This window comes from Anguilla rostrata, chromosome 6 (genome assembly GCF_018555375.3).
Source record: "Anguilla rostrata isolate EN2019 chromosome 6, ASM1855537v3, whole genome shotgun sequence".
In the NCBI taxonomy this organism is placed as follows: Eukaryota; Metazoa; Chordata; class Actinopteri; order Anguilliformes; family Anguillidae; genus Anguilla; species Anguilla rostrata.
In genome coordinates, this window is record NC_057938.1 from 47,003,073 (window position 1) to 47,028,306 (window position 25,234).

The 25,234-nt window shown below is 41.0% G+C and overlaps 2 protein-coding genes across 12 annotated transcripts; one reads left to right on the plus strand and one right to left on the minus strand.

Moving 5' to 3' along the window:
• The first annotated feature begins 129 nt into the window (after positions 1-129).
• Positions 130-5,928, plus strand: hddc2 (HD domain containing 2). 3 transcript variants are annotated; one of them, XM_064340113.1, is made up of 7 exons: positions 130-268; positions 1,377-1,502; positions 3,464-3,585; positions 3,678-3,780; positions 4,263-4,331; positions 4,442-4,580; positions 5,024-5,928. In XM_064340113.1, the coding sequence occupies exons 2-7, from the start codon at positions 1,437-1,439 to the stop codon at positions 5,167-5,169; spliced, it is 645 nt and encodes a 214-aa protein (XP_064196183.1). In that variant the 5' UTR covers positions 130-268; positions 1,377-1,436; the 3' UTR covers positions 5,170-5,928. The 3 variants fall into 3 exon arrangements, with proteins under 3 accessions (XP_064196183.1, XP_064196182.1, XP_064196184.1); XM_064340112.1 differs by having other exon boundaries at positions 135-268; positions 1,325-1,502; XM_064340114.1 differs by lacking the exons at positions 130-268; positions 1,377-1,502 and adding an exon at positions 3,116-3,263.
• A 1,148-nt stretch (positions 5,929-7,076) lies between these two features.
• Positions 7,077-24,122, minus strand: tpd52l1 (tpd52 like 1). Of its 9 annotated transcripts, none has more exons than XM_064340105.1 (10): positions 23,953-24,122; positions 22,969-23,010; positions 22,379-22,399; positions 16,388-16,503; positions 15,588-15,736; positions 11,839-11,940; positions 9,417-9,431; positions 8,528-8,566; positions 7,912-7,972; positions 7,077-7,400 (listed from the first exon to the last, which is right to left on the minus strand). In XM_064340105.1, exons 1-10 carry the CDS (start codon positions 23,969-23,971, stop codon positions 7,272-7,274), a joined length of 693 nt encoding a protein of 230 aa, XP_064196175.1. In that variant the 5' UTR covers positions 23,972-24,122; the 3' UTR covers positions 7,077-7,271. The 9 variants fall into 9 exon arrangements, with proteins under 9 accessions (XP_064196175.1, XP_064196174.1, XP_064196172.1 ...); XM_064340104.1 differs by having other exon boundaries at positions 22,379-22,402; XM_064340102.1 differs by lacking the exon at positions 23,953-24,122 and adding an exon at positions 23,241-23,945 and having other exon boundaries at positions 22,379-22,402.
• Positions 24,123-25,234: the final 1,112 nt, after the last annotated feature.

The window sequence follows — 25,234 nt, forward strand, 5'->3', positions numbered from 1 at the left end:
CCAGGGTCAAGAAGTCAAAGGTTAGCGGGGTATGCAAAAAATAATGCCACCAAAATGCTGGAGTATGTGACAATGCTTTGGAGCAGTCAGCAATTCAGTGTTCCTCTCGTCTATCTATTTTCTGCAACAGGGAGAGATCAGGAAAAAGCGAATTCCTGCAAAAAAGAAGTGCAGCCATTATTGTCTTGACAACGGAAGCCGTATGCACTTCTTGTTCTGACACCCATCACGTCCACCTGCGGAAGAAGCCCTCGGAACATTTGCAAATGTAAAGTATTTTTCCGTCAGATGAAACAATAGGCACTTTTCAACGTGTTGTTTTCAACATTTCTGAATACGTGTTCTCGCAACCTTAAATAAATAAATGAATACAATCAATTAATTAGGCGTTAGCGTTGTTAGTACATTCAATTTTGTAAACGGACTATATGTGGGTGTATCATAATTTTTGTGACATTAACCATGTCTTGTATAGGCTACTGACTATATGTGGGTGTATCCCACAATACTTGAGGAGTTAAGTCATTCTTTCCACCCTGTTCCTGATACATTTTATATGTGCAAGTTGTTAAAATTTTTTACTATCATGAGTTCTGTAGTGAATTGAAAACATTTAAGGAACAACCATAACACATTCTTAGATTTGCTATTATAAGGTAAGAGAAAACTTTTTTCCCACTCCTCTATCTTTGAAAAATATATTAAATCTAATGGAGAAAAGATTTTCTGCAGCACTGCTATCATGCAACCCAGAAAACTTTCATTACGATTCTTTAGCTATTTAAGATTCTTTAGACATTTAGCTTTCATGCTCTATTAGTTATTAGTTATCACCTGCAAATCACCTGTCAGGTGCACAGATGATACCTCTCCTAAAATTGATCAAATTAAATGTACAGTGTGCACCTCACAGGCACAGATCCAATCTCATTTTAACGTTAACTTTTGAACAATGCTCCAACATTTTCCATAAATTTAAGCTCTCGTGTTGTCAATGTCATGCTGTGAAAATATGAACAATACTTTAAATTGTGCTTGTTACTGAAACTGAGGACAAAGAGTACTCTTGTTAAATTGAATCCTAGCCAGTCACATTAGATGGATACATGAAATGGCTTTCTGAAATGCTACCCAAACCACTCAGCTTAAAGGTAAATCAAATACCATTTGAATATAAGATGGCTAAAGTTTTGTTTTTAGGCTTCAGTAGATTGAGTCAGCTCCACCAATGTATTTCAACCTTTCTGTCAGCGCAACCTAGCCAACTTTAGAGTATTTCCAAATGTAGAGCTTTGATTGCATTTACTTCCTTCCTCTCTAATAGACAGCAGTGATCACAACCCTACGCTCCGGCCTCTAAATAAAGCTTCTTCCAGGAAATAGAGCCAGAAGGAAGCAGTGCATGCACGAGGAAGAGGCTGACATCCACCAATGAGATGGGGCAAGTCTTCCAGCAAGACAGGTGCCCTGAACATAACGTCATATCCCAGGCAGGAAGGAAGGTGATTGTATCCTTTTTCATCACAAATAGATGCACAGCTGTGATACTGATCGTCTTACAGAAATTCAGGGAGACAAGGATGGCCCTGCTTAATTGACAAATTGTTTATTTTTTACGTAGGAAACATGTCTGAAATTCCCTCAGGGGAATTGAAAACACAACAAATGATTTTGGCTGCAGTGCTTTTCAGAAAATGCAGTTTATATTCAAAAATTAATAAGAAAGAACCATTCACAAAATCTTCTTCCGGGCAATTTCCTGAAAATCAATTAACCAAACTCGAAAAACTCATCTCTGTCACGTGCGTTTTTGAAACGCAAACGATTACTATACTTTGCTGCATCTAGCTGTGGATACAACGTATGGAACAATTCTGACTAATTATGACTGTTGAACGATTCCACAACTGGCATGGGAGGAGGCTGCTTGGCAGAGAAAGCAAGAGTGTCAGTGTCCTCTGGTTGCCCAGCACTTTGTTGTGTACCAGGCAACAGTATCATGTAAACAGTCATTATACATTCACACAGGTTTAACGCCTGGGCAGGGGTGTTAAATGGTCAGGGCAACCGCATGTCACACCGACACGCAAGATGATAAATCTTCCAAAGAAGTCTCCAGGCATGACATCCTCCTGCTTCCCCAAGCGTGGCGGAGAGACTTGGACTGCTGTGCTGTATCAGTTCACATACAGGAAAATAGTATCCTTGGGAAGAAGGCTTCAAAGTGTATTGCAATTCAGAATGGTGTTAAAAAAAAAACTGGCAAACGCCAAAATGTCATGCTTGAGCAAACAGACTTTAGAATTTGGCCTAATATAAATGAGAACAAACTTAAGTTGAGGTTTATACTGAATGAGTACTTGGAGATTGTAATAGATATACAGGGAGAGACTCCAGCCTCAATGTATTATACAGTTAGAGGTGTGGTGGTATATACTGAGATCATAGAAATTGTTTTTAGTGATGGTGCCTCAGCAGCACACAGTTGTAAAGACAATGGTCTGGATTCAATCAATGTTTCATTACTTTAACTTGCTAGTAAATGCAAGTGTTTATTTATTTATTTATTTCTTTATTCACCGACACGGTTCGGAAAGTTCAGCCATCGCTGAAATTAAATCAAATTATGTTCGTGACCAAAAATGTTTTACAGCATTTATTTGTAAGACAGGCAAATTTTAGTTGAATTCAGGCCAGTGTTTTAACGTTACGCATTTCATACTAATTTCTGCAAAAAAATATGAATAAATAAATAAAAATAAAAAATAAAATTTTCACTGTGTGTGTGTGTGTGTGTATGTGTGCCGTGTGTGCACGTACATGTTTATGATGCACTCTGATAGGAATCCTAATCATTTTCAGAAGAGAAACATTGTGTGCATGAATACATGGCAAGGACAAAACTTATAAAAGGAAAGTGACAGTTTTTGTACACGCTGAGTGAAAAGTAGTCAACACACTAATTGAAAGTTACTTTGTACATTTCTATTTCTTAGAAGAGCCAGTCCTGCTTATGGCAACAAAAGCAGTATTTCACGTGGGGAGGCTATAGCTTGAGAAATCCTCATATTGCCCACACTGCAGATCTGTCTCCGCTTCCTTGGTATAGGCTGCCCACTGCTGGTGATATGCATGATTTTCTTTCAATTTGATGCAATACATGCTGCCTTCGTATTTACTTCCGGTTCGCTGTCTGAGTAATGGCTGCCAATTGTCAGGCAGGCAATATGCTGCAATTCATGAAACTCATTGGACAGTTAAAAGTAAGATTATGTTAAAATTTTGAAATTAAATTTGATCAGTTGATAAAGGATGACCAGTTAGCTAAATTCGTAAAGTTAAAGTGCGTTAGCAGTAGCCTACTTAGCTAGCTAATACTTTTATTCCCAAGTTTGTATAGGGCGCTATCTAGGAATGTATGCGTCATGTGTTATGTCTGTCTTTCCTCTGTTCGTTCATGTAGCGCGTTCCACGGACAGGCTGGGTGTACAGGAATGTGAAACAACCGGAAAGTGTATCAGATCACATGTACAGAATGTCGATGATGGCTTTAACAATCACAGACCGCAACGTCAACAGGGACAGGTCGGTATCTGGCCAGCTTGCTTATTGGTTGTCATATATTTTGCCTGGAGTAATGTGCAACTTTCAAAACAGAATTTTCTTTAAAAATGCAGATGCATGAAGTTGGCTTTGGTCCATGACATGGCAGAGTGTATCGTGGGTGATATTGCTCCAGCAGATAACATCAGCAAAACGGAGAAGCATAGAAGGGAAGAGGTCAGTTACTTGCAGTGCCTGCAATATCGGCTGTGTACCGTGATAAGTTAACTGAATTACATTTAATGGTGCTTGTATGTTTTTGGGAAATATTCACATGAAAAGAATACAATAGTTGCTATTTTCTGAGATATTTAAAGTTCTGCTTACTCTCAGAAATGTCAGTTGTAAGCCATAGCAGTACCATACTAGACCAAAACAGCAACTAAAATATTTTACAGTTTGCAGGTGCACATTAGTTTTGTTATGGATTTTAAATATAGTATAAATTATCTAATTACTTTTGGATTCTGCTTCAGTTTTGTGTCCACAAACATGCTTGAGTTGAACTGAGTAGACATATAATTTAAAAATAGGAAATATTTTATTTCAGTGTTGTTGTAATGTTGTATATTGTTTTGTTGTCAATATGTATTCTTTTTAACTGATGTACAGTGTGCAAAGTCATGCAGTGTGTCCATCATGATACCGATATGTTCCAGGAGGCTATGAAACACCTGACCGGGCTGCTACAGGAAGATTTGAGGAAAGAAATTTACGAACTGTGGACAGTGAGTTCATTCAGTCCCGCCGGTCTTCACGAGCCAGTCAAACTCAGACGAAACCGATCCTGTGTGCTCATGCGCGTATGTGTGCCCTGGTGCTCCCCTCTTACCGCCAGGAATACGAGCAGCAGTCGAGCCCGGAGGCCAGGCTGGTGAAGGAGCTGGACCAGCTGGAGATGATCCTGCAGGCCCACGAGTACGAGGAGCTGGAGCACACCCCTGGCAGGTTGCAGGAGTTTTTCGACTCCACGCAAGGTACTTTGCTTTTTAGACTTTTCACCATCAGTAAGTCTTGATGGCAGTGTTTTATATTTAAAAAGGAAACACCACTTCAGCAGCCTTTTGCCTCTCAGACCAGAAGGTTGTGGGTTCAGTTCCCCATCTGTTCATCCTAGTAAATTTCAAATGAGTGATTAATGAGTGAATCAAGAGTAATGGCCCTGTGACATGAGTGGTGTGCAGTCCTGGGAGTGTATGTGTATGTATTGATATATATGTAAACTGCTGTAGAGTCTGGAAAATTAAATATCTCTGTTAGCCAAGCAGTTAGAACAGTAAGATAAATGCTTTATTTTCCTAACCAGCATTGATCACTCAACCTGATGACCTGAGCTTAAACAAAGAAAAGTAAATATTGAGTAATTCAACATTCGCAATAATTGAATGTGAATTAAACACACTTTTTCTTTTACCAACAGGCCGATTCCACCACCCCGAAGTCCTCCAGTTGGTGAAGAGTTTGAATGAGGAGAGAGCTGGTCATATAGCCACAGGGAGGAAGAGCTCTTCTGAAGGTTGCCAGACCACAGACAATCAGTCTAACAGACCGGCTGGCACTTCTTGACCTCCAGGCCCATCCTCCGTGTTCTTATGTTCGTCAGTGGAAGGGAGGCCATTTTATTTGTTTGTTTATGTTTTTCATGCAGCAAGCCACTCATAACTGCCCCACACAGTTTCATAATGTGGGTTCCTTTGGCCAGTCAGAGTGACTGTTGAGTAAAAATGGCTGAATTTGAAAACTGCTCCCCGAATCAGCAGGATAATATGAAACGTCTCAGTATGGCAGTTCATGTGCTACCTCCTTTTATTTTGTATATATTTTATTGTTGCATGGGGTCAGCAGTTCCTCTTAAGACCAGGCTGTGTGCTCTCATTTTTGTATACCGGTTCAAGTTATACTCTTGTACACAAATGTGTGTAAGTGCAGACTACCAATGTTAGCTCTGGCATTAACATATAGGCCTATGTCAAGCATTGTTCTGAAATGTACTAGTAGTATTAAACAATGTGTGAATAAAGAACAACAGATCCCAATTTACAATTGGTATTTTAATAATATACCTGCAGAAAACAGTTCAGTATGTCCATACAGTGGGAAACTGTAACCGGGTAGCTAGCCACACCTTTTGTTTTTAAAAAAGCATGATGGGATTGTATGTAACAGATCATAACCAATGGTCTTAAAGTGAACATTGAAATAAGAGGGACAGTTAAAAGACATTTGCTCATGAAAACATCGATGACGACCTGTTACCAACCACAATTAAAACCACAGCAAAATAGTTTTAAAACCACAGATGAATAAAAACATAGATCAATCAAATGCCTCAACTTATGTGAACATAAATCTTGTTGGTCCATTTTTGTGGAATTTTACCAATAACCACGAATAGGAATGTCTGTTGCTGTGTAAATAAACACAGTTTCTTAAACACCTGCCAAATATTAATACAAGGAGCGTGTGCTTGGGGTTTGCTGAGAATTCCAGCCTTAGGTGCTAGGTCTTGACTTGGCAGGCAGAGGTGAATGTGGATATAAGATGTAGAAACAGACTAATAGGGAACCCATTGCCTCAAGTTTTAAGGGAATATTGTATTATCAAGCACAAGCACTTCTTAAGTTAATCAGATAGTTTAGCGTGACACCACAGCACAAGGAACTTCAAGTATTAGTACAAAACATAAAATCGTTCTCTATTGTAAAGCGACAGCCAAAAAGAAAAAAATTGATGAGATGGAGTATATCAAAAAGTACACGGGTACAAATATCTTGTTTCTTTTTACTTAAGGATGAGACGACACAATTGAATAATACGGCTCCAAAACACTTGGAGAGCGTCTGAGGAATGTTCTGGAATGTTTTAGCGTTTGCATGGACTGAAGACATCGTTATAAACAGCCTGAAAATATTTGCTTCCTTTTGAGTACAAAATGTAATAACCAAAGCGTTGTCAATTAGGCTAGGGCCCTCTATCAGGACAGATCGATTCAGAGGCTTGTAGTGTTTAAATCAGTGGTTCCCAAATTTGGTCCAACCACAATTGCAATCAAAGAATTTCAAAATGCTGTTAATCTTTCTTAAATAGGGGCTTTTCATGCTTAGAGGGATTATTTACCCTCTTAAGCTACATTATGTCAGAAATAGCTATTCATGTCATGTCGAACAAACCTCCCAGAGGAAGCAAAATTATTTAACTGATAAAATTAAAGACCAAAGTCGATCAACAAGCTCCTACCTGGTGCAAGTGTGCACACATGGCCAATAAAACTAACCCTTTGGTAGATAATGACAAATCCAAAGACAAAGCAAATCATAATGGGCCAAACCAGCATTGTGTTAAGTTAAAGCGAAAACAGTTATGAAAGATTATAATTATGAAACTTAATTAGGAGCCTATTTATTAACCTCAGTCTTTAATTTCATTAGTTCATTTTATTTTATTTTTTACAGTAAAGCGCAATAAGAACAATGTAAACACGAGATTTTTATTCTTCATGGCATGCAAAGCTATTTCAGACATAACGCGGCTTAAATAATGCCTGTGATAAAATTCTGTGATTGCGACTGTGGTTGGAATGAAAATGTATCCGTGACTCTTTCCTCAGCAGACTATGTGGCCTCAGGGCCAGAGGGGGGCAGTAGAGTGCACAGGAGGGGATGCAGAGCCTAGGATGTCTGCTCGCTGCCGTCTTCCGTAAGGTGGGTGTTGCTGGGAGTGTTCTGGGCGCTAGCGTGCGCAGCCGAGTTGAGCACCTCTTCAAAATTGCCTCCGCTACCACTCGCTCCGACTTTGGTCTTTTCCGGAAAAACAGACACACACACACACAAACACACAGACACACACGGCAAAAGGCAGATTAAATACATTTTAATTCAATTTTTCAAGTTCCCCAGCCACAAATCAGGGATCATATGAGGGTGCATGTGACTTATTGGAGAGCTTTCAACCTGAGGATCATGGGATTGAATCCCAAGGGTGACACTGCAGATGTACCAGTGAGCAAACTTAATTATTTTCACTGGATGAATGAGCTACGGGATATGCACAGAATTCTAAGTTGCCATGGGTAGGGCATCATAAAAAAGGGTAAATATGTATTACACACACGCTGAGAACAGCTATAGCAGCAGTACATCCCCGTATTGGGAAAATAGTGCTTCTAGGAAATAATGGTCGTTTTTGAGTGCGTGCTGGTCTCAAAATGCTAAACTTGTATTCTTCAGCACACACACACACACACACACAAGGTGGACTTGATTCAGTAGAGCACGCAGAATACCACCCACTATTTTAATATATGTTTACCTTTAAGGTGGAAACTGTGCTTTCGACCTTCTCCTCAAACGTCTTGAAACTGGGTGAGTTTCTGTTGGGAATAAGGAAATATTTGTCAGACGTTCAAAGCTTGTTTATGCGAGACATTATTTGACAGAATAACAAGCTTGTTATGCCTCCCTCTATACATCTGCTACATCTGTTCCTTAAATAACCCTTATTTTCTTGACTGTTTACAGTGTATACTCTAGGGCCCAAAATATAGACACGACTATGCAGTCTTGAAGCAGCACAGTGTAGATAATTGGAGAACAGTATAGCAAGAAAAGCTATTCTACATGCAAAACTACATTTTAATGGTACTGTAACATGCAGTTCTCGTAATATAAACATCTAGACCTCCTAGATATTCCTTCTTGAATCAAAAACATGAAGTATGATTTCTCACAGAATTTCTTGGTCTGTTTAATAGGAAATATATTGTCATCACACATTGAAGCATTCAAATGTCTTTAATGTCAAGATTCTTTATTTATGATCAGTTTACTCATGTACGGAGATCATCAATCCTGACGCCACGTTGCCAAGGGTAGTTAAGACACCCTCAGCCACACTCACATGCACACGCAGACACAGGCTTGTTTACCTCATAGTAGGCATGCTCATTGAATGGCGGATTGAGTAACTGCTCCGTGTGAGCATGGGCCAGGCGAGAAAGGGGTTAAATCAGTAACATGGCTTCCAAAGCAGAGCGTGCAAAAGTGTACAGACACACACTACACTGTACATCGGTCCTCTAAGCAAGCATGCATTCTTCTACACCCGCTAGCTATCGCGTGAACTTTGGTTAACTTGGTTAAAAATACAATTAAATATTTAGTAGTCTCGTAACAATGTTCTGAATTATTGAAGGACCACGACTGCCAAGTTCGCGTCTGGGACGTCTTAAGTGTCAGGCACTATGAAAACACTGGCCAACAGTCTGAACCTTAGAGGTGTACAAGCATTGATTTTTCTTCTATTGATCGGCAACCGATATAAAGCAGACAACGTAGGGTCCACTGATTAAAGCAGAGGCTGATTAAAACTGAGAAGTATTCAAGATACTATTCAACATTCAGTGTTAAAGATACTATTCAAACAGTCAAAATATAGGATGATGTCGTAGATCTACAGTTTATCTTTATGTGATCCTCTTGGCTAAAAGAGGAAGGGGACTTGCATGGTCGTGCTGTGGTTAAACTGAAACTGATGAAGTAACATAAATCACATTCCGTGTATACATATTCCAAAACAGAATCATTATGCATTTTTAGATGCATTCTAAGACATGCCTCTGTGTTTAAGTAACTCTTGTAGTTTCCAATTGACTCCAAGGCACAGATAAGTCGGCAGGTTTGGACATGTGTGCTGCAAGTCGATTGTTGTGCATAGCAGAGTTGACCGCTGCTTAGTTAGATTCAGTTTCAGTGCAACCGTTTGTGTCACCTGCTTGGACTCAGCTAATAATATCCAGTTATAACACAATCTCTTACCCAATTGAGTTTGATCTTTTGGTGCACAGAGAAAAATGGAGAAAAAAAGTCAGAGGTTCATTTTTATATCACCTGGACTTACTACAGTCATAGTCCATGTAGATGAATCAATCTGTTCTCAACGACACTGCTATCTAAATATAGCCTATACATGTGTTTGCATGAAAATGAAAAGCAAGAATACCAGGCTTAGTTTGGTGACCTTGGTAAATTGTAGCACCAGGCATATTTTGAAACACTTATTTAGAGACGGTTAATATTGAGGTTAGACAGGAAGACAGCTAAACATTCAGGATTCACATCAAAAGGCTGTTACTTCCCTCCTTCCCTACCACTGTGACTACAATGCCTTGCCTTATTCACAAAAGCACAGATTTCTTCTGTCAAAGGGAACTTTTAGCTTGCACCTCTGTGACACTGTCCAAATATTTTCTGGATCCAAGGAAATAAATAGGCATGCACATAATAAAAATACTTTTGCATCTTCATGGTGTATTAAATGTCCTCTGCTCATATGCCATCAAAAACAGAGAAGGTTACAATATTTCAAGCATTTCAAGAGTGGCAAAAATACCAGACATACTGTTTTTAGAGATTTCCCACAATTCCCCCACAACAGATCTCAAACCCTATTGTGGACTCTAGTCAAAAGCTTAACCACACAGCAAGAGGTTTGGCATTCAAGCAAAATGTCTGAAATCACACTCATGCAAATTCAAGCACAGTCTGAATTTTTTCCCCTTAGCATTTCATACCAGTTGCAGTGTATGAAATGTGGGGCAGAAATCGTTTGTCAAATCATTTTTTGAAAACTATATACCTACTGTCAGAGAGCAATGTAGGAACCACTTAGGAGAGCTGATTAAACAAAATTACGAACTTCTTCTCTGAACATAATGCGATTAATTCTAGAATACATATTACTAACCCATTGGTGTTAGTGACACTATTATGAATGTGTCCTTTCATTGTATACAACAAACATAGCTGATGTATTACTTGATAAACTGCATGTTAATCTAGTTTTACTCCAAATTAATATCACATAAGGAGGGGTTGTTAAGTCGACTTTGTAAATAATGTGACTTATTTTACATGACTTCCTGTTTTCTGTAACCAATACCAGGTTACAGTCCTACTGTAAGCGGATATTGATAACTCCAGTGACTCTGACCAACCCTAGTCTACTGATACAGTAGGTCCAAGAGCAAAGCACCTCTTCTCCTCACTGAACACATTGGGGGTCTGTTTCCATGCCGACCCTGTACTTCTATATTGTAGCCCCAGCCCTTTGAAAGGCATCAGGTTACACTTCTCTTAAACAGCACAGGAAAAGACTCCCGCAAAGAGAAGGGTTTATTTCCACTGCACACATTCGGATGGAAAAAAAAACACACGTGTGCACACGCGCGTGCACGTACACACATGCGCACGCACAATACCTTACCTTCTTGGATACAGTAGCTCAAGGCCAAACAAGCTGAAGCACATAAAAGCGTTGTTTTGACTGAGATTCTTATTCTGAATTCTATTCATCAGCAGTCATAGTTTTTACTTATTAACATGCATAAGAATGGAAAAAAAACGTGACTATGCTTAATGTGACAGGAGATACTCAAGATAAACCTTTAGTTCTTCATGCAGTAGAGGAAAAACAGAAATAAGCAGAAGCATACTGCCAGAACCCGCACTAATAAGTAATTAAGAGGAAGCTTTCAAGCTAAACTCATTCAAAAGTCTCCTGCTCTGTGGAGTCAGACCCAGTCCCCTCCCTCCCTGTCCTCAGTGAGACTGAGTGAGCGATTCAGGCTGCATGGCATTAGCAGAGTCATTCTGGAACACTATAGCCTGTACATGATAGCCCTGCAGGGCCCAGAGTGACCAGGGCGAGGCCACCGTTGGGGGGGGGGGGGGGGGCTGCTGATCCGCGCTGATTGCAGCGAGCGTTACCCTCCTCTAATTCGCGGCTCTTTAAGGCCTGATCCCACGCCGCTGCCAGGCCCAAATCTGCTTAATGCGCAGGCCTTACGTAACACAAACACGGCCCTGCAGCAGATTGTCTGGGTCAGCCGCAGCCACGGAAAGCACGACGGCGGAGAGAGGAGAGGAGGGGACCTCTAGAGCCGCCATCCCCGCCAACAGCTGACTCAACGGAAGAAAATGAGCAAGACTGTATTTTTCAGCATGTGACACTGAGGCTTGAGGGCAAGAAAGAGGAAAAAAGTGTGTGTGAAGGAGAGAGAGAGAGAGAGAGAGAGAGAGAGAGAGGAAGTGAGAGAGATTGTGAGAGAGAGACAGAGAAAGAGGAAGTGAGAGAGAGAGAGACAGTGAGAGAGAGAGAGAGAGAGAGAGAGAGAGAGCGAGCACAGTTGAGTGTTAAGCATAATGACTGGAGGCCATGCTGCTGGAGATGATGGCGTACCTCATGTCCCCGAACTTCCTGCTGATGGCCGTCCCTAGCGTGCTGAAAGCCGCCGTGGTCTTCTGCCCGGCCGTCGTTAGCGTTTCTGACGTCTTTTTGTAGCTGATTTTTAAAAAAAAAACATAATAAAGGCTTAATGGGCACAGAAGTTACATCATCTTTTACGTCATCATCACAAGCACCACTTAACACTGATGTCTGTTTGGAGCTTGACATAAACATTGTCCTCGAGCAAAAATCTGTGCCAATCTGTACCATGCACACACACATATGCACATACAAACACATACATACTGTACAAAGCAAGCACATCTAATTGCACCTTGCCACAGTTCACATTACAAGAGAACATGTCTTCTCTCCCTCCTCTTTTTCCCCCACTGGCAGAATGCCCTTTAGTGTGTTCTCATGTTCACGAGAAAAGCCTTTGAATATTAATATCTGGAGATCAATGGATTTATGAGTGAGCCACTGCGGTGTGGAGCAAACTCAGACAACTGCAATTTCAAACGGTAAACTAACGGAGTCATTACTTGCTTGTCAGTTTGAACAGAGATTGACCTCATCTTAGGTTTAAAATACAGCTATATTAAAATGTAAATATTCCCTGACTGCATGACTGCTGCACGCAAATCAACCTGTAAAACGCGTGCTTTGATTAATAGCACAGAAACAGTAGCACTGCTTTAAAAAAGAGCACCCAAAGAAGGATCTTATTGATTTTATTCTCAGATTTCTGATCTAACAGCCTGTCTGCAGCTTGGCTCTGAGAGAATCGGTCTCTGGAGGCTAAAGACAATGTAGCACACGAGGTAGAAAAATTGAATGTAAAACTACACCACAGAATGAAAACGTATGAATATTGCCCTAGTACCAACTCTGATATCCTTGCCTTCTCGGAATGAGGAACATAAATTTCAAGGGCAAATGTGGAACTCTTTATAAGAAAATTATATTATAACATTATAAAGACACTGCCAGGAACCCTAAAGCATAGTACTGTCGGCTCTATTTTGGTCCGATAAGTCAAGTTGTGATTTGGAGATGAAATCTTGTTCACTGAAAAAACGTTACACCTCAGAGTATTATAAGCAAAGTGCTTTAAGAGACCTGAGGTCTGTGTCAGCAACACTGAGATAAAAAACATACTACTGTGTCAGACCACTAAGTCCATAAGTACTACCATATTTGTCCCATTTTCTTATATAGGGAGTTATTATCAGTAATAATAAGTATAGAATTCTTAGTTATTATTAGTATCATTGTTGTTTCTCAGGAGTGTGGAATCTTGGTCCTGGACTGCCTGAGATGTTTCTGTTTTTGTTCAACACAAATTTGATTGCACAGTTGAAACTAACCACATAACCAAGCTCAAATTACAGGGAATGTCATCTTGAACATGAGGCAGGAATTCATGTCCACTCAATTGTTCTGCACTGGAATACTAGGACATAAATATTAGTTTAGTTAGCTTATTTGAGAGGGACAAAGCACATTAATAGCATTTCTGTAAATATACCAGAGTTAGCCAGGAAGGCAAATGTTTATCTGTAGTCCCTGGGCTACATGTTTAGGCTGTGGGAAGAACCTGGAGGAAACACACACAACCTAGGGGAGAACATGTGAAACCCCAGTGCTAACTGCTGCACCCCCGAGCCAACCCCGCTCTAGGCTATGGTGAAAGAGTGGCTTCACCCAGGCAGCGACTCGGCTCTCATTTGCCTACACAGCTCTCTCTCGTTCAGCGATCCCTCAAAGTGAGCCAAACGTTCAGGCCGTCGTGCAATCACCACGGCAACGGTGATCCGAGACCCAAGCTCGTTCACGATCGCATATCGTTAACCAAAGAGCAGACAGACAGACGGGCATCGGAGTGAACCGAGAGTCCCCAGGCACACATAGCGCTAGCTGTCGGCTTGCTGACACCGTTAGCGCCGTTCAGGGCTATTTCCCCATGCCCGTTTCCCCACGACGCAGCAGTTAACACCGCACGACCCTCAGGAGAGGCGTGACAAGCCCTCTCTCCTGTAAATGGAGCGTGAAATGGGTCCATTTACATAAGGACAGCACGACACATTTCCCAAAAAAAAGCCCGTAATTTGACTGATATTGACGAGGACACCTCAGTTGGGATTGCAAAGGAACTTGAGCCTGCTGCTCTCTCGGGTGTGGTCCTCGGTGGCTATTGTGTGAGAGAGCATTACTCTGGGCTTAAAGAGATTCCCTCCCTTCCCAAAAACCTATGCTAACATGACTCTCCAAAGCCTCACAGTGATGACATCACAGGGCCTATGTGTGAGAGAAATAGCATCCATACAGTCGCCCTTGCTCTCCATTACATTACAGGCATTTAGCAGACGCTCTTATCCAGAGTGCCTTACAAAACATACATAGCTTTACATAGCATTTACATTGCATCCAATTATGCAGCTGGATATAAACTGAAGCAATGTAGGTTAAGTACCTTGCACAAGGGTAAAATGGCAGTGTCAGAGTGGGAAATTGAACCTGCAACCTTTTTTTTAGGTTACAAGACCAACTCCTTACCCATTATACTACACTGCCGCCTCTAATGGCCATGAACCTAATTTCTGTTGACAGGAGAAAAATACCTCTAGGCATATAGGCACATTTTTTTCCTTCCCTCTTTGACATAACTGTTCTCACAAACACACACAAGTCTTTCAGCTGCACTGACAGGGCTCGTGCCCTTTGAGAAATTATGCACAGTCCATAATAAGAATATTATTAATATGGAGGACGGATACATTTATTCACAGGAAACATACTGTTTCTGAGAAGAAACTGAAAATGATAAAATATAGAACGAAAGTTCAAAACTGTTACTGATTAATAGAGGCATCAGGGTTTTTCATATAGTGTTTTTTCATATACTTGCTTCAGATAGGCACTCATTCTATGAATTTTATGAGCATGAGCTATTATAGTAAAAAATATATATTTTTACTAATATTTGACTGCACACAGGCATATGAATGAATTATAATGGCATGTTAGTATGCTGAAGAACATGAACACGTGTCATGAAGGTTTAGGGCAGAAGTTTACTTCTTATCAGACCCTCAAAGGAAAACAGACTGTTTACTGTGCTGACAGAGAGTCAGAAATTGTGATAGAGAGACAGTGCTCAGTTGCAAAACAATTATGTAAACATTAGGTTCTCCATAATACAATGTAATCATGTTTTGTATTGTTGGAAAGCTGATGTCATAGGGAACCATTTGGTGTCTTTGGTGGTGGGGTGCTGACTAAAGTTCTTGATACCTATGGGTCAGCACCCAGCCAGATACAAAGGTTAACTCGGTGTGATATGCTTACAGAGATAGTGAAAGCAGTATCATTGATCTATACTGTTTTGCCATGATTGTGTCTTCATTTGATGACTTGGTGTTTTGCTTTGAAACACTACCGGTGGATCACTTGCAGTTTCCTTCTATGCATAACTGTTAGCACAGAGGAAAGGTTGAAAACATTATTTTTGGAGTCAGATAACCTAGATAACATTAAATGAATCCCATTCCAGTAGCACCGGGTAAGACTACATGCGTACCTTCGCTACTGAGATACTCCCACTGTTTGGTTTGCAAAGGGGTTTCTTGCTGTTGGTGATCTCGATGCACCGTTTGATGTATCTGATGGGTTCCTTACAAAGGCGTTAGGGACACTTGTGAGGTGTGACAGATAGTTATAGTGAAGCTGACGGTGGAGAAGATGGGAACTGAACTTACGCAGTGGATGTCTGCATTTCAGTCCAACTCTTGTTGATATTCAGCTTGAGTTCATTCAGCGGTGATATGCCCAGTTTTTGCCTCAGTTCGGATTGACGTCTCTCCTTGACTGCCAGGACTTGTTTCAGGGTGGAGATTTCTTCTTCCAACTGTAAGAGAGGACCACATTTTCACATCTGAGCATTTCAATTTCCATTCTCTCTTCTTTTTGTCTGATCTTGATAGAGGTGGACAAGGTTGCCAAGCAGCATTGTTGAAATGTACAAAAGCTAACGAAATGTAGAATTTGATCACATCGCTCTTCATCCGCATTATCTCGTGAAGTGGCTTGTTTATTAAACCTTTCCTAATGAGGACAACTATGTGGTTACAAGGCCAAGGGTTAGTGACTGACTGAACTCACTGCGGACTGTATCTGAAGGCCTTGGCAAAAATGGCCTGGGGGAATCATATAGCTGTGATGGGTCTGGCATGGCAGCAAACAGCTGTGCAAACTGTTCTCAGATCAGCTAGCTTCTCTCGGCAGCCTTCTGGACTCAACATCCGAAAACCAACAAGGCCCTGTTTGCATCACACAGTATGCAAACCTTTGATTAGACTGAGCGCCAGCATTTGCATCTGCTCCGCTTTTCGGTCATGGAAACAACTTTTTGGATCATAATGACCACGTGCTGCTTTCCAAAAGTCTCTGTGTACAAAAGCAGCATCAAAAATGATACAGAGATTAAGGTCCTGTTGAATTATCTGTTTAAGCAGGAAACGGCAGTTAAAAAATGTCTGAAAGTGAGAAGAGCGACCACCTTTATTAGCTCCGTTTGAATTTCTTCTCTCTCCTCCTCAGAGACACTGTTGTTGAGGTCCACCTCTGACACCATGTCTTCATCCACTTCCTGCAGTGGCTCAGGCTCCAGCAGGCCTGTGGATATGAACACAGCACAGCAACAAGGTGAAGCAGGTCGACAAGATATGCAATCATTTACTGCATGACTGACTGCACTGAGAAACTGGCACGGCTTTTTAGACACTCCTACGCAAGTATGAGAGGAAGCAGCCCAACGTGCTTAAAGCCAGCTAAAAAACAGGACTGAATAGGTGCTCAACCACAAGGCCAGTCAAACTGCAGCAAAAAAGGAGAGAGAAACTCCTTACGTGGACACTTCACGGGGACTGACCCAAAATAAGGAGTGTGCTGTTTGACTCTGAGGAAGACGTTGTACATGTCGAAACGTCAGTCTACCCTGTTCATTAAACAGTGCCTTTTCCCCTGCATAAGTGACCTCCAGTGTTCCTTATTTTGGGTGAGTCCCTGTGGTAAGGAGTTCTTCTCTACTCCTACACAAGTCTTTTCCAACAGTCCCCTGGTATACATTCAAAAACATGCTGTTTGGACATAAATGGTTTCTGGGCATCTATTTAGAAAAACAAGGAACTATTCAGAAACCTGCAAACATGTATTTTTAATGGAGTGGTCCTGAGATTTTTTGCCATGGTGGTTAGGCTCAGATGCTATATTGCCTGTAAAATGTAAGGCTTTAACCTCCATCACCGTGACAACTGCAATATTCCAGCATGACCTTAAAGCAATTTTAAAAACCGCCTTTTGTGTCATAGGAGGGAAAATTATCCACTTCTTTCAACCTCGGAGTTTCGGAGTGGAGGTGTATTTTTGCACATCTATAATCAAAAGATCTGCCAAAGGAACAACGCCGAGGCAGATATATTTAAGAGCTCCCGATGGAGCACGTTTGCATCTCGAGCCTGATTTAAACGAGAGATTACTGCGAAATGAGAGCAATGTTGTTCAGTTGGTTTCAAAACACATACAGGGCTGAATAATCGCATAAGAAATTTAAAGTGAGCCACTTTCGTAGCAGTTTATCATGACAGTGGGCTCTGGTGTATAAAAGAGACTTAAATATAAGATCAGTATCATCTAGACAACACCCCCCCCCCCCCCACAAGGGTATCAGCCAATGGAATCGGAACTGTTCTCTATTTCTTCTTCAAAACCAGATTATCTGATTTCAATCTAAAGTGCATCTCCATTAAACAACGGCCATGTTGTGGAGCCGACCAGCTCCTGCAGCGGATGAAAGCGACGGATGGGCCAAATGAAGCATTATGCTTTACCCCATGGTGAATGTGCCACCTGGCAGTGATACTGTACCTGACCAGGTTCATCAGCCAGTCTAAAATGAATAAATCCTGAGTTAACATTTCCAGAGGGAAATAGAAATCACAGTTTGGCAAATAACTAAAAACAACATTACATTTCAACATTAGTTGGATTAGAATTTTTCTCCATCTCTCCATTCACCGTTTTTAATCGACCCCATGTTTGCAAATACAGCATGAAATCAACAAAGTCAGACTGAAGGTCTTTTCACCTTTGCCTAGATCAAATCAGTATCTGATTGAACACAGACTGGGAATACGGTCTGGAGCCTGTGGTCACATTTTGTGGTTGGGACTGTGAAGCTATGGACTAGAGTAGAGATGAAGACATGTCTGACACAGAGGCCTTAGCCTCACCAAAGAGGACTCCACCCAGAGCTACTGCACAACCTGTACAGTGTACCTGTTCATTCCCTGTGCTCACCGTGAGAACATCCTATTCAAACAGCGAAGGTAAATATGACAGCACATTTGGTTGTGTCAATATCTGTAATAAAATCTACATTCGCTGCACACAGTCAGCGACAATAATGTTTGGCACTACAGGAGGCATGACAACACATTCCAGTCAATCCTCAACGTTGAAGAAAATATTTCCCATTGGCTGAATCACCACTACTGACAAAGACAATATGCACATTACAGTACCAACCTTCACCGTTCTAAAGGTAATGAAAATAAGACTTAATATAGAAAGAACCAGTCTGACCAACTATTCTAAAGCCCATGCAACCACTGCAACATCAGATGAGGATACTGCAAAACAAAAGCGAACGTTTTCTGAAAAAGCAATAGAGGAATACAAGCGAACCCTCTCTCACTTCTGCTTGCTTTTTGCATCAGCAGCTGATTAGACTGGCGTGGTGCTGGGACATGTGACGCCATTTTAGCAGATAACACAATCACTGGCAGTGTGCTTGCTGGGAGCCTGGGGCAGGACTCAGGCCTTGTAACCAGCACCGGGCATGGTGCTCGGAGGCAAAATGGTACTTCAGGATGGGAGAGAAAGCTGCACTTTCGACCAGTCATAGCATCTGCCTTTTTCAATGCTGAAAGATCCAGGTAGAAATACTTAAACTACTTTAGCATCTGAATTGCTTAGTAGCTAAATCAAATGGGTCTTAATGGCATTTACAGGTATAAAGCACCGATTCAAACAAGTGGTTCTCAAAACTTTCATAATGCTTACACTATTCAGTGTTGCCATTTAATTTACCTGGTGATAACCAGTCTGAAGCAGATGCTCAAAAAGGCCAACTATACACATTTACTAGACCAATTAACTAGTCAGTAGCAATTAAACAATTCTAGTAATAGCAAGTTGTAATCTTGTCACCCCAGGTGCTCGATTTTGATGGTCGGTCTCAGGTAAGTAAGACCAGTCATGATGTCAGAGTGCAGTAATGACCACTTAAGTCACAGGAAACCCTGCTCTCAGGAACACTGAGCACCATTCAGACTGCTGAGACGTGAAGGGCTTTAAGTTAAGACAGAATTAGTGGTGCCTCATGTCAATGGCAAGAACAATAGGAAGTAGACAGGGCAGAAAGCAACGTGAAGCTGTTACAAATTCAAATATAGCTTTTGTTTGCATACCCATAATGTTTCACAAACTTGATTTTGTGCCAACTGCTGATAAGGGAGCACGATGTACAAAGGTAAGACTATGAATCCTGTTCCTTTTATTTTGGTATTTGATTAGCAAAGGACAGAGGTTCATTAAAAACAGAAACATGGCAGAAACCTAATGTCCATATCATTTGTTCTTCCTAAAAAGCTACTGAGAAACTGCTTCTTTTAAAAACCGGTAACTCTTCACTGTAATTACGTTGCTAAGCAACTTAACATGTCGACATTATCACACTTGTTTCATCCCTTGTTGCCATTTATGTCCCTTGTTTTCTACACTACTGCAATAATTCAATACACAACCGTCACTATCGTACAAATTCCTGCCCTGATACTCCACCTATAAACGGAGGGTGTGGTTGGTTCGGTCACGTAACTTGAAATTTTGAGTTGTCGCTCAGCTTGCAATTTGGCTCAGGTTTTCCTGCCAGCGTATTTGCTAAACCTGTCCCAGTGACTCATTTTTAATAGTCATTTCTCATTATTATTTGGATACCAATAGTAATCAGACTGATTGTTCATCTTTAACAAAAAGGCCCCCAGCTTTTCGTAATAATTGCATACGCAGTTGTTCTCACACTGTGGCAAACATAGGATTTGGGATATGTATTCTTTTTATTTTATTCTGCTCAAAACACATTAATAAACTTTATATGAATCAGAGTATAACTGAGAACTGAACTGAAACTCATGCTTATCTCTAATTAAACGGATGTCCCTCAAAAGAAACAGGGATTGGTTAATTCATGAACCCCAAAATGTTTCAACTATAATGTGTTGCATGTGACTTCAAGAATTGAATTAATCATAGTGCTTTGCTGTGGAGAAAATTGCTATTTTGGTTCGTACCAGTCAATTATTGACAGCATGAGATCATTCCAACAACCATGGGCTTCCATTAAGTGTCACTCTCCCAAAACACGAACAGCACAATTTTGGAAAATCTCTTTAGATTTTGGGGGTATTCTCAAGGGATTCTGGAATATTCTGAAGCCAGTTCCCTCAGTGTGTTCACATAGCCTGTCACCTGAATGTCACATTTCTACTCCCTCACAGGACCTCCCCCCCTCCCTTTTAAGACCTTTATTTATAAATGGCTGAAGACAGAGGGGAGAAAGGCCTCCAACCAAAAATACAATAGCGATCAAGACACAGCTAGCAGCCATCGGCTGGGGAGGTAGTAACTAACGTTCTCAAAATACTGCGCCATTTTTACATTCAGTTCTTCTCGCGTTCGCTTTGTTTTCTGCCATTTCACGCCACCTCTGGACAGACTCCCCGTCGCGTGCGATGTCTGGGTCAGCATGTCTGGGACACTCTGAAGGCACTAGGGAACTCACCGACGTTAGCCTTAAAGTGCAGATTTCCCCCAGGGCTGTGGCGGGAACCACTGAGCAGTCTGCTAATCACAGTCAAGCCAGCGGGGGAGCTATACGATAGACCACCCACCTTTTCTGTTTTCACAATGTGACCACTGCTTCCTTAAACAGCGCAGCATAAAAAGGACACTGTTCACTTCTAGCACTAGCACTGTGGTTCCATTGCACTGAAATACTAAACCACTTGTAGCCCCTGAATGCATTTGTTTCCCGTTAAAATCAAATTAAATGTAGTTATGCCACTGTTGACAATGGGATACCCAATGCAATCCTTCGGGGAAAGACAAAATTACAGCAATTTGTCTCTCTAAGTGTATCAAAGACCAAAGACTATATCTATGCTTATGCAAAGACCTTCAGTAATGCATGAACCAACACAGGCCCCATTCCCACCTTTATGAACGCAAGAGTGGATACCTTTTAAATATGTGTTATAGCACCTGTATAAATAGTTCAAGTCCGGGCAAAGCTAAGCTCAGCTTTCAGCGTCAGCAAGAGATTCAGAGCCACAGAATATAGTCAGAGCTAGTCAGAGCTAGCACTGGATATTCCACAGCCATCAGCCCAGACAGCTGTCAATATATACACTCATTTGGATTGCTTTAAGTTCTCCAAAATGTGATTTGGTAAGAGTTGGCTCATTATCGCATATGTTTATTGACGCTGTGGTACCAATCCTGAGCATTATGTAACAATCTATTTATGAGATGCTGTCACTTTAAATGAGCAGGGTACATTTAAGCATGCCGTGTTTACCATGTTCCAGCATGCTTACCAGAATGGGTAGGGTACAGGATGTTAACATACAACACATACGCTGGTTCCCCATGTACAAATTGCCTCTCCAACCTGTGACTCTCATCATGTGTACACGGTTCTATCTCTAGTCCTGTATGTATGAATAAGAGCTCAGGCAGCAAAATAGATGTGGAAGCCTGTGTACTGACAATACCCTGTCTGGATTTTCATTATTCTGCCTCCGCATTGCTGTTCAGCAGGGCAGCTCTGCAAATACCAGCTGAAGAGAGTTACAGTTATGCAATCCTGCCATCTCTGTAATAATCAGAGGGACTCCACCTGGGTAATCTGAATAGATTTAACTCAGTCCTCTGCCATGTGCTAAAAGGAATTAAGACGTGAGGTAAATCAAAGAGCTCATTTCAGGCAGCTCACTCTGCGAGGCCGTTTGATACTTTCAAAGGCGTCGTCCATGTAATTTGGAGGTGGTTTCTGTGTACATCAAGCATGTGGATATTGTTGTATGAAGTATGCAGCAAGACATGCTTCTTCCTGCCTTCGAAGGGTTACCAGAGATACTCTGAAACTCGTTTAACTACTAACGCGATGAGCTCACCTCAAGTCACATGAATTGGGAATAATTAATTCCACCCACAAAGCCTACATGTCAAAATGAATCAGCCAGTCTGACTAGCTGCACTTAATGGTTCGAGCACATATAGGGCATCACGAACAACATTTCTGCCCATTTTAAAGAGACGAGAGAGAGAGAGAGAGAGAGAGAAAGAGAGAGAGAGAGAGAAATGGGATGTCTGTAAAAGAGAATCACTTTTCATCAAATAATAGGAATTTGAGAAAATGTTAAATTACCTGTTTTGAGATGACCCCCTTCTTCTTTTGGCAAGCAAGAGAAAGAGAAATTGGAATAAAAATATCATATCCTGATGCAGATGATAAATGACCAACTATGTTTTAGAAAAGAGCAATTCATGTTATAACCATAAAGGCCAAAAAAGCATTCCTTATGCTGCAAGGGTCAATATTTGCTGGTTTTATTGGGTGTAATGGTGTGTGCTCAAAAAGCAACAGAAGGCCAACATCAATAAATTAACCCTTTCAAAAATGTTGCACTTCAGCCTTTACTGATTATCTAAACAGCCATGACTCCTTACCAATGTTTCAATATCAAAGTCACACTGGAATTAATGAATATAATTGTTTCTCATTACACAGGCATTACATAAATGGAAAACAAGGGCATCATGCAGGTTAATTAATAAAAGTTATCTAAAATCAATGTCTAAATGTTGGGGACTTGGGTATGGCAACAATAGATAATATTACTGATCACAAACACATCTGCTATAGCGTACATAAGCAGGGAGCAAGGGTTACAATCTAAACAGGGTGGGTTTTAAGACCTCTCTGCACAACTCATTCATCACTCCGTACAGTCTTACCCCATTCCCCTGTACTCTCGCTCAAAATACTAGAGTACAGCTCTGTCCCGTTTGTTTTCCAAATGACAGAGGGGCAGGAGACAGAAGAGCAGGTTAAACATACTGAGTTTGTTTACACAAGACAAAAGCAGGTCGTTTAATAGGCTCCAGTGCCAAATAACTTCACACGACTGTTGTAGGTTACAATGTCTTTATCTAAACACAACCGGAATTCTTTGCATATTATAAACACAAAACGTAGCCTGATCTAACTACTACAGCAATGTTCGCACCTGCTTTTAGCCTATCACTTTCACAGAGAACAAACCTCTCCATTGATAGACACTGCAATAGAACGGAAAGTCAATCGAGGAAGCCAAACTTGTTTTGTTGTGGAATACCTAAAGTCACAAGATTTCAATTATTTTGGGTCAGGTGATCACGTGAGGGACAGAAAAAATAGGTGGTCTTGAGCCAGTCATAAGGTTCCGTTGAACGGGAGAGAACACACCGCTGCTTCCAATGAAAAGGCTATTTTCATTGTTTCCGTAAGCACATAACTGCAGAAAACTTTATCATATGCTGTAGAGATAAGTAGATGCGCCTCATGGAACAGGTCTCAACTGGCTTGAGTTAAACATCTAATGTGGCAATGAGTCTTCTGGCCGTGCACTACGGAATATACAATTTAAGCAGCAATGCATCTGAACACAAAACATACTGGTTCGGTGGTAAAATAAATGAAAATGAGTGTTCAGGGAATTATTAACGACTTCTCAGTTGTCTCGATTTAATCATATTGTGGTTATACGTGGCTAAAAATATTTCGAAGATTTTATAGCAAGAACAGAAGGAATTAATTGAATCTTCCAACACAAAATGCATCGTTCAATACATTAATTCAATATTGTGTGTTTTTAATTGTATAGAATGTCAAGTAATTTAGCTCAAGTTTCGGTTTTAATAGAAGCCTTTTGTCTAGCTAGTATATGCAATTTGCCTCACCCTGTTGCCTGGTTTCCATTTCTGCTGTCCTGTCCGAATGTGCAGGTTCAGTTATTTCTAAAAAATGAGATGTCTCTCATAGGCTACTCTTTAATTATTGTTGCCAGCCCTTCACTATCCGCGAGCTCTTGAACTGTCCCTCACGACCCGTGTTTACTCCGAGTTCCTCCGCTGTCACTCATAACACCGCCCCCATGGGCGGAGCGTCTGCATGTAGTCAACCGCAGAGCCAATGACGAGCTTCCGATTTCCTAACGTAGAAGTATCCAAACTTTCAATGTAATTTTCCCATTATCAGCAGAATATTTCGTCTCTGCTGTCTTTTATTTGTAATCGTTGGCAATTATCATTTTTATTTATTTATTTTTTATTATATAAAAAGATTATCTTTAATTGTGGGGTTCCCAAACTTTATAAGCTCCCAACCCAGCTCAAACAAGAATACTTTCTTTGACCCACCCTCATTGGTGATTTGGCGAAATGTCGTAAAGAGGCATAGAAAATGGCTCAGACATTTTTTTTAATAATCCCACCCCTCAGCTGTAACTGTTGGGCCGTTTCATCAATGAAATGTTCACTGTTCATTCCGGAGAGTGCACAACTGCTCTGATCTCTGTTGCGATTGCTCTGGAGGACCTGCACACCAGGTGCTGCTGAAGATCCAGGCGAGAGGCAGGACTCCCATCGATCACCGCAGCCTCTGGTTTATGATGTGGTGGAACCTGCAGCCTACTTAAACCTGACGTCTCCCAGCGACGCAGCAGCCAATCAAGTGTCGCCTGGTTTGACCCTGTGACTGAAGCAAGCCCTGGCATGGCCACGAATCTCATAATCAGGGGCATTACAAATACACAAGGTTCCTCAGCTGGGTTTTCAAGCCAGCAGGTCTACGCTGTAGTCATTTCATTAACATTAAAACATTTGTTTAGTAAAAGCCTACTAATAAACTGTCATGGGCTGTCATCTGTCCCTTTTGTCAAGCAGTACTACAGAGTTGAAGATTTTGCAATACATGAGGAGATCACATCAACAACTCATTCAGTGGTAAGAGAATTGTCTGCTATAAAATTCAGTCATTGTTTTGATCATGTGATAATTTTGTAGCACAAAGACACAAATTCTACATTTCTACATTTATTCTTTTTTAATCTACCAATTGTGATTAAACTTGACCCCTCTAGTCCCCATTTTGCAATTTTGGAAATTCAGCTTCAATTTAACTGACCACCATTGGAATGACATTGAAATATTGTATTCCTCCTTTTGATGTTGTACAGTCATG

What these genes read in the sequence shown, in the direction of transcription:
- hddc2 (XM_064340113.1), top strand. Translation starts at nt 1,437, where the DNA reads ATGGGGCAAGTCTTCCAGCAAGACAGGTGCCCTGAACATAACGTCATA. An exon ending in AGAAGCATAGAAGGGAAGAG is followed by an intron (nt 3,781 to 4,262) that starts GTCAGTTACTTG and finishes GATATGTTCCAG; the next exon opens with GAGGCTATGAAACACCTGAC. An exon ending in AAATTTACGAACTGTGGACA is followed by an intron (nt 4,332 to 4,441) that starts GTGAGTTCATTC and finishes TCTTACCGCCAG; the next exon opens with GAATACGAGCAGCAGTCGAG.
- tpd52l1 (XM_064340102.1), bottom strand. Translation starts at nt 23,283, where the DNA reads ATGGAGAGGTTTGTTCTCTGTGAAAGTGATAGGCTAAAAGCAG. An exon ending in CGAGAGTACAGGGGAATGGG is followed by an intron (nt 22,403 to 22,968) that starts GTAAGACTGTAC and finishes GCTTGCCAAAAG; the next exon opens with AAGAAGGGGGTCATCTCAAA. An exon ending in AGGGGGTCATCTCAAAACAG is followed by an intron (nt 16,504 to 22,378) that starts GTAATTTAACAT and finishes TCATATCCACAG; the next exon opens with GCCTGCTGGAGCCTGAGCCA.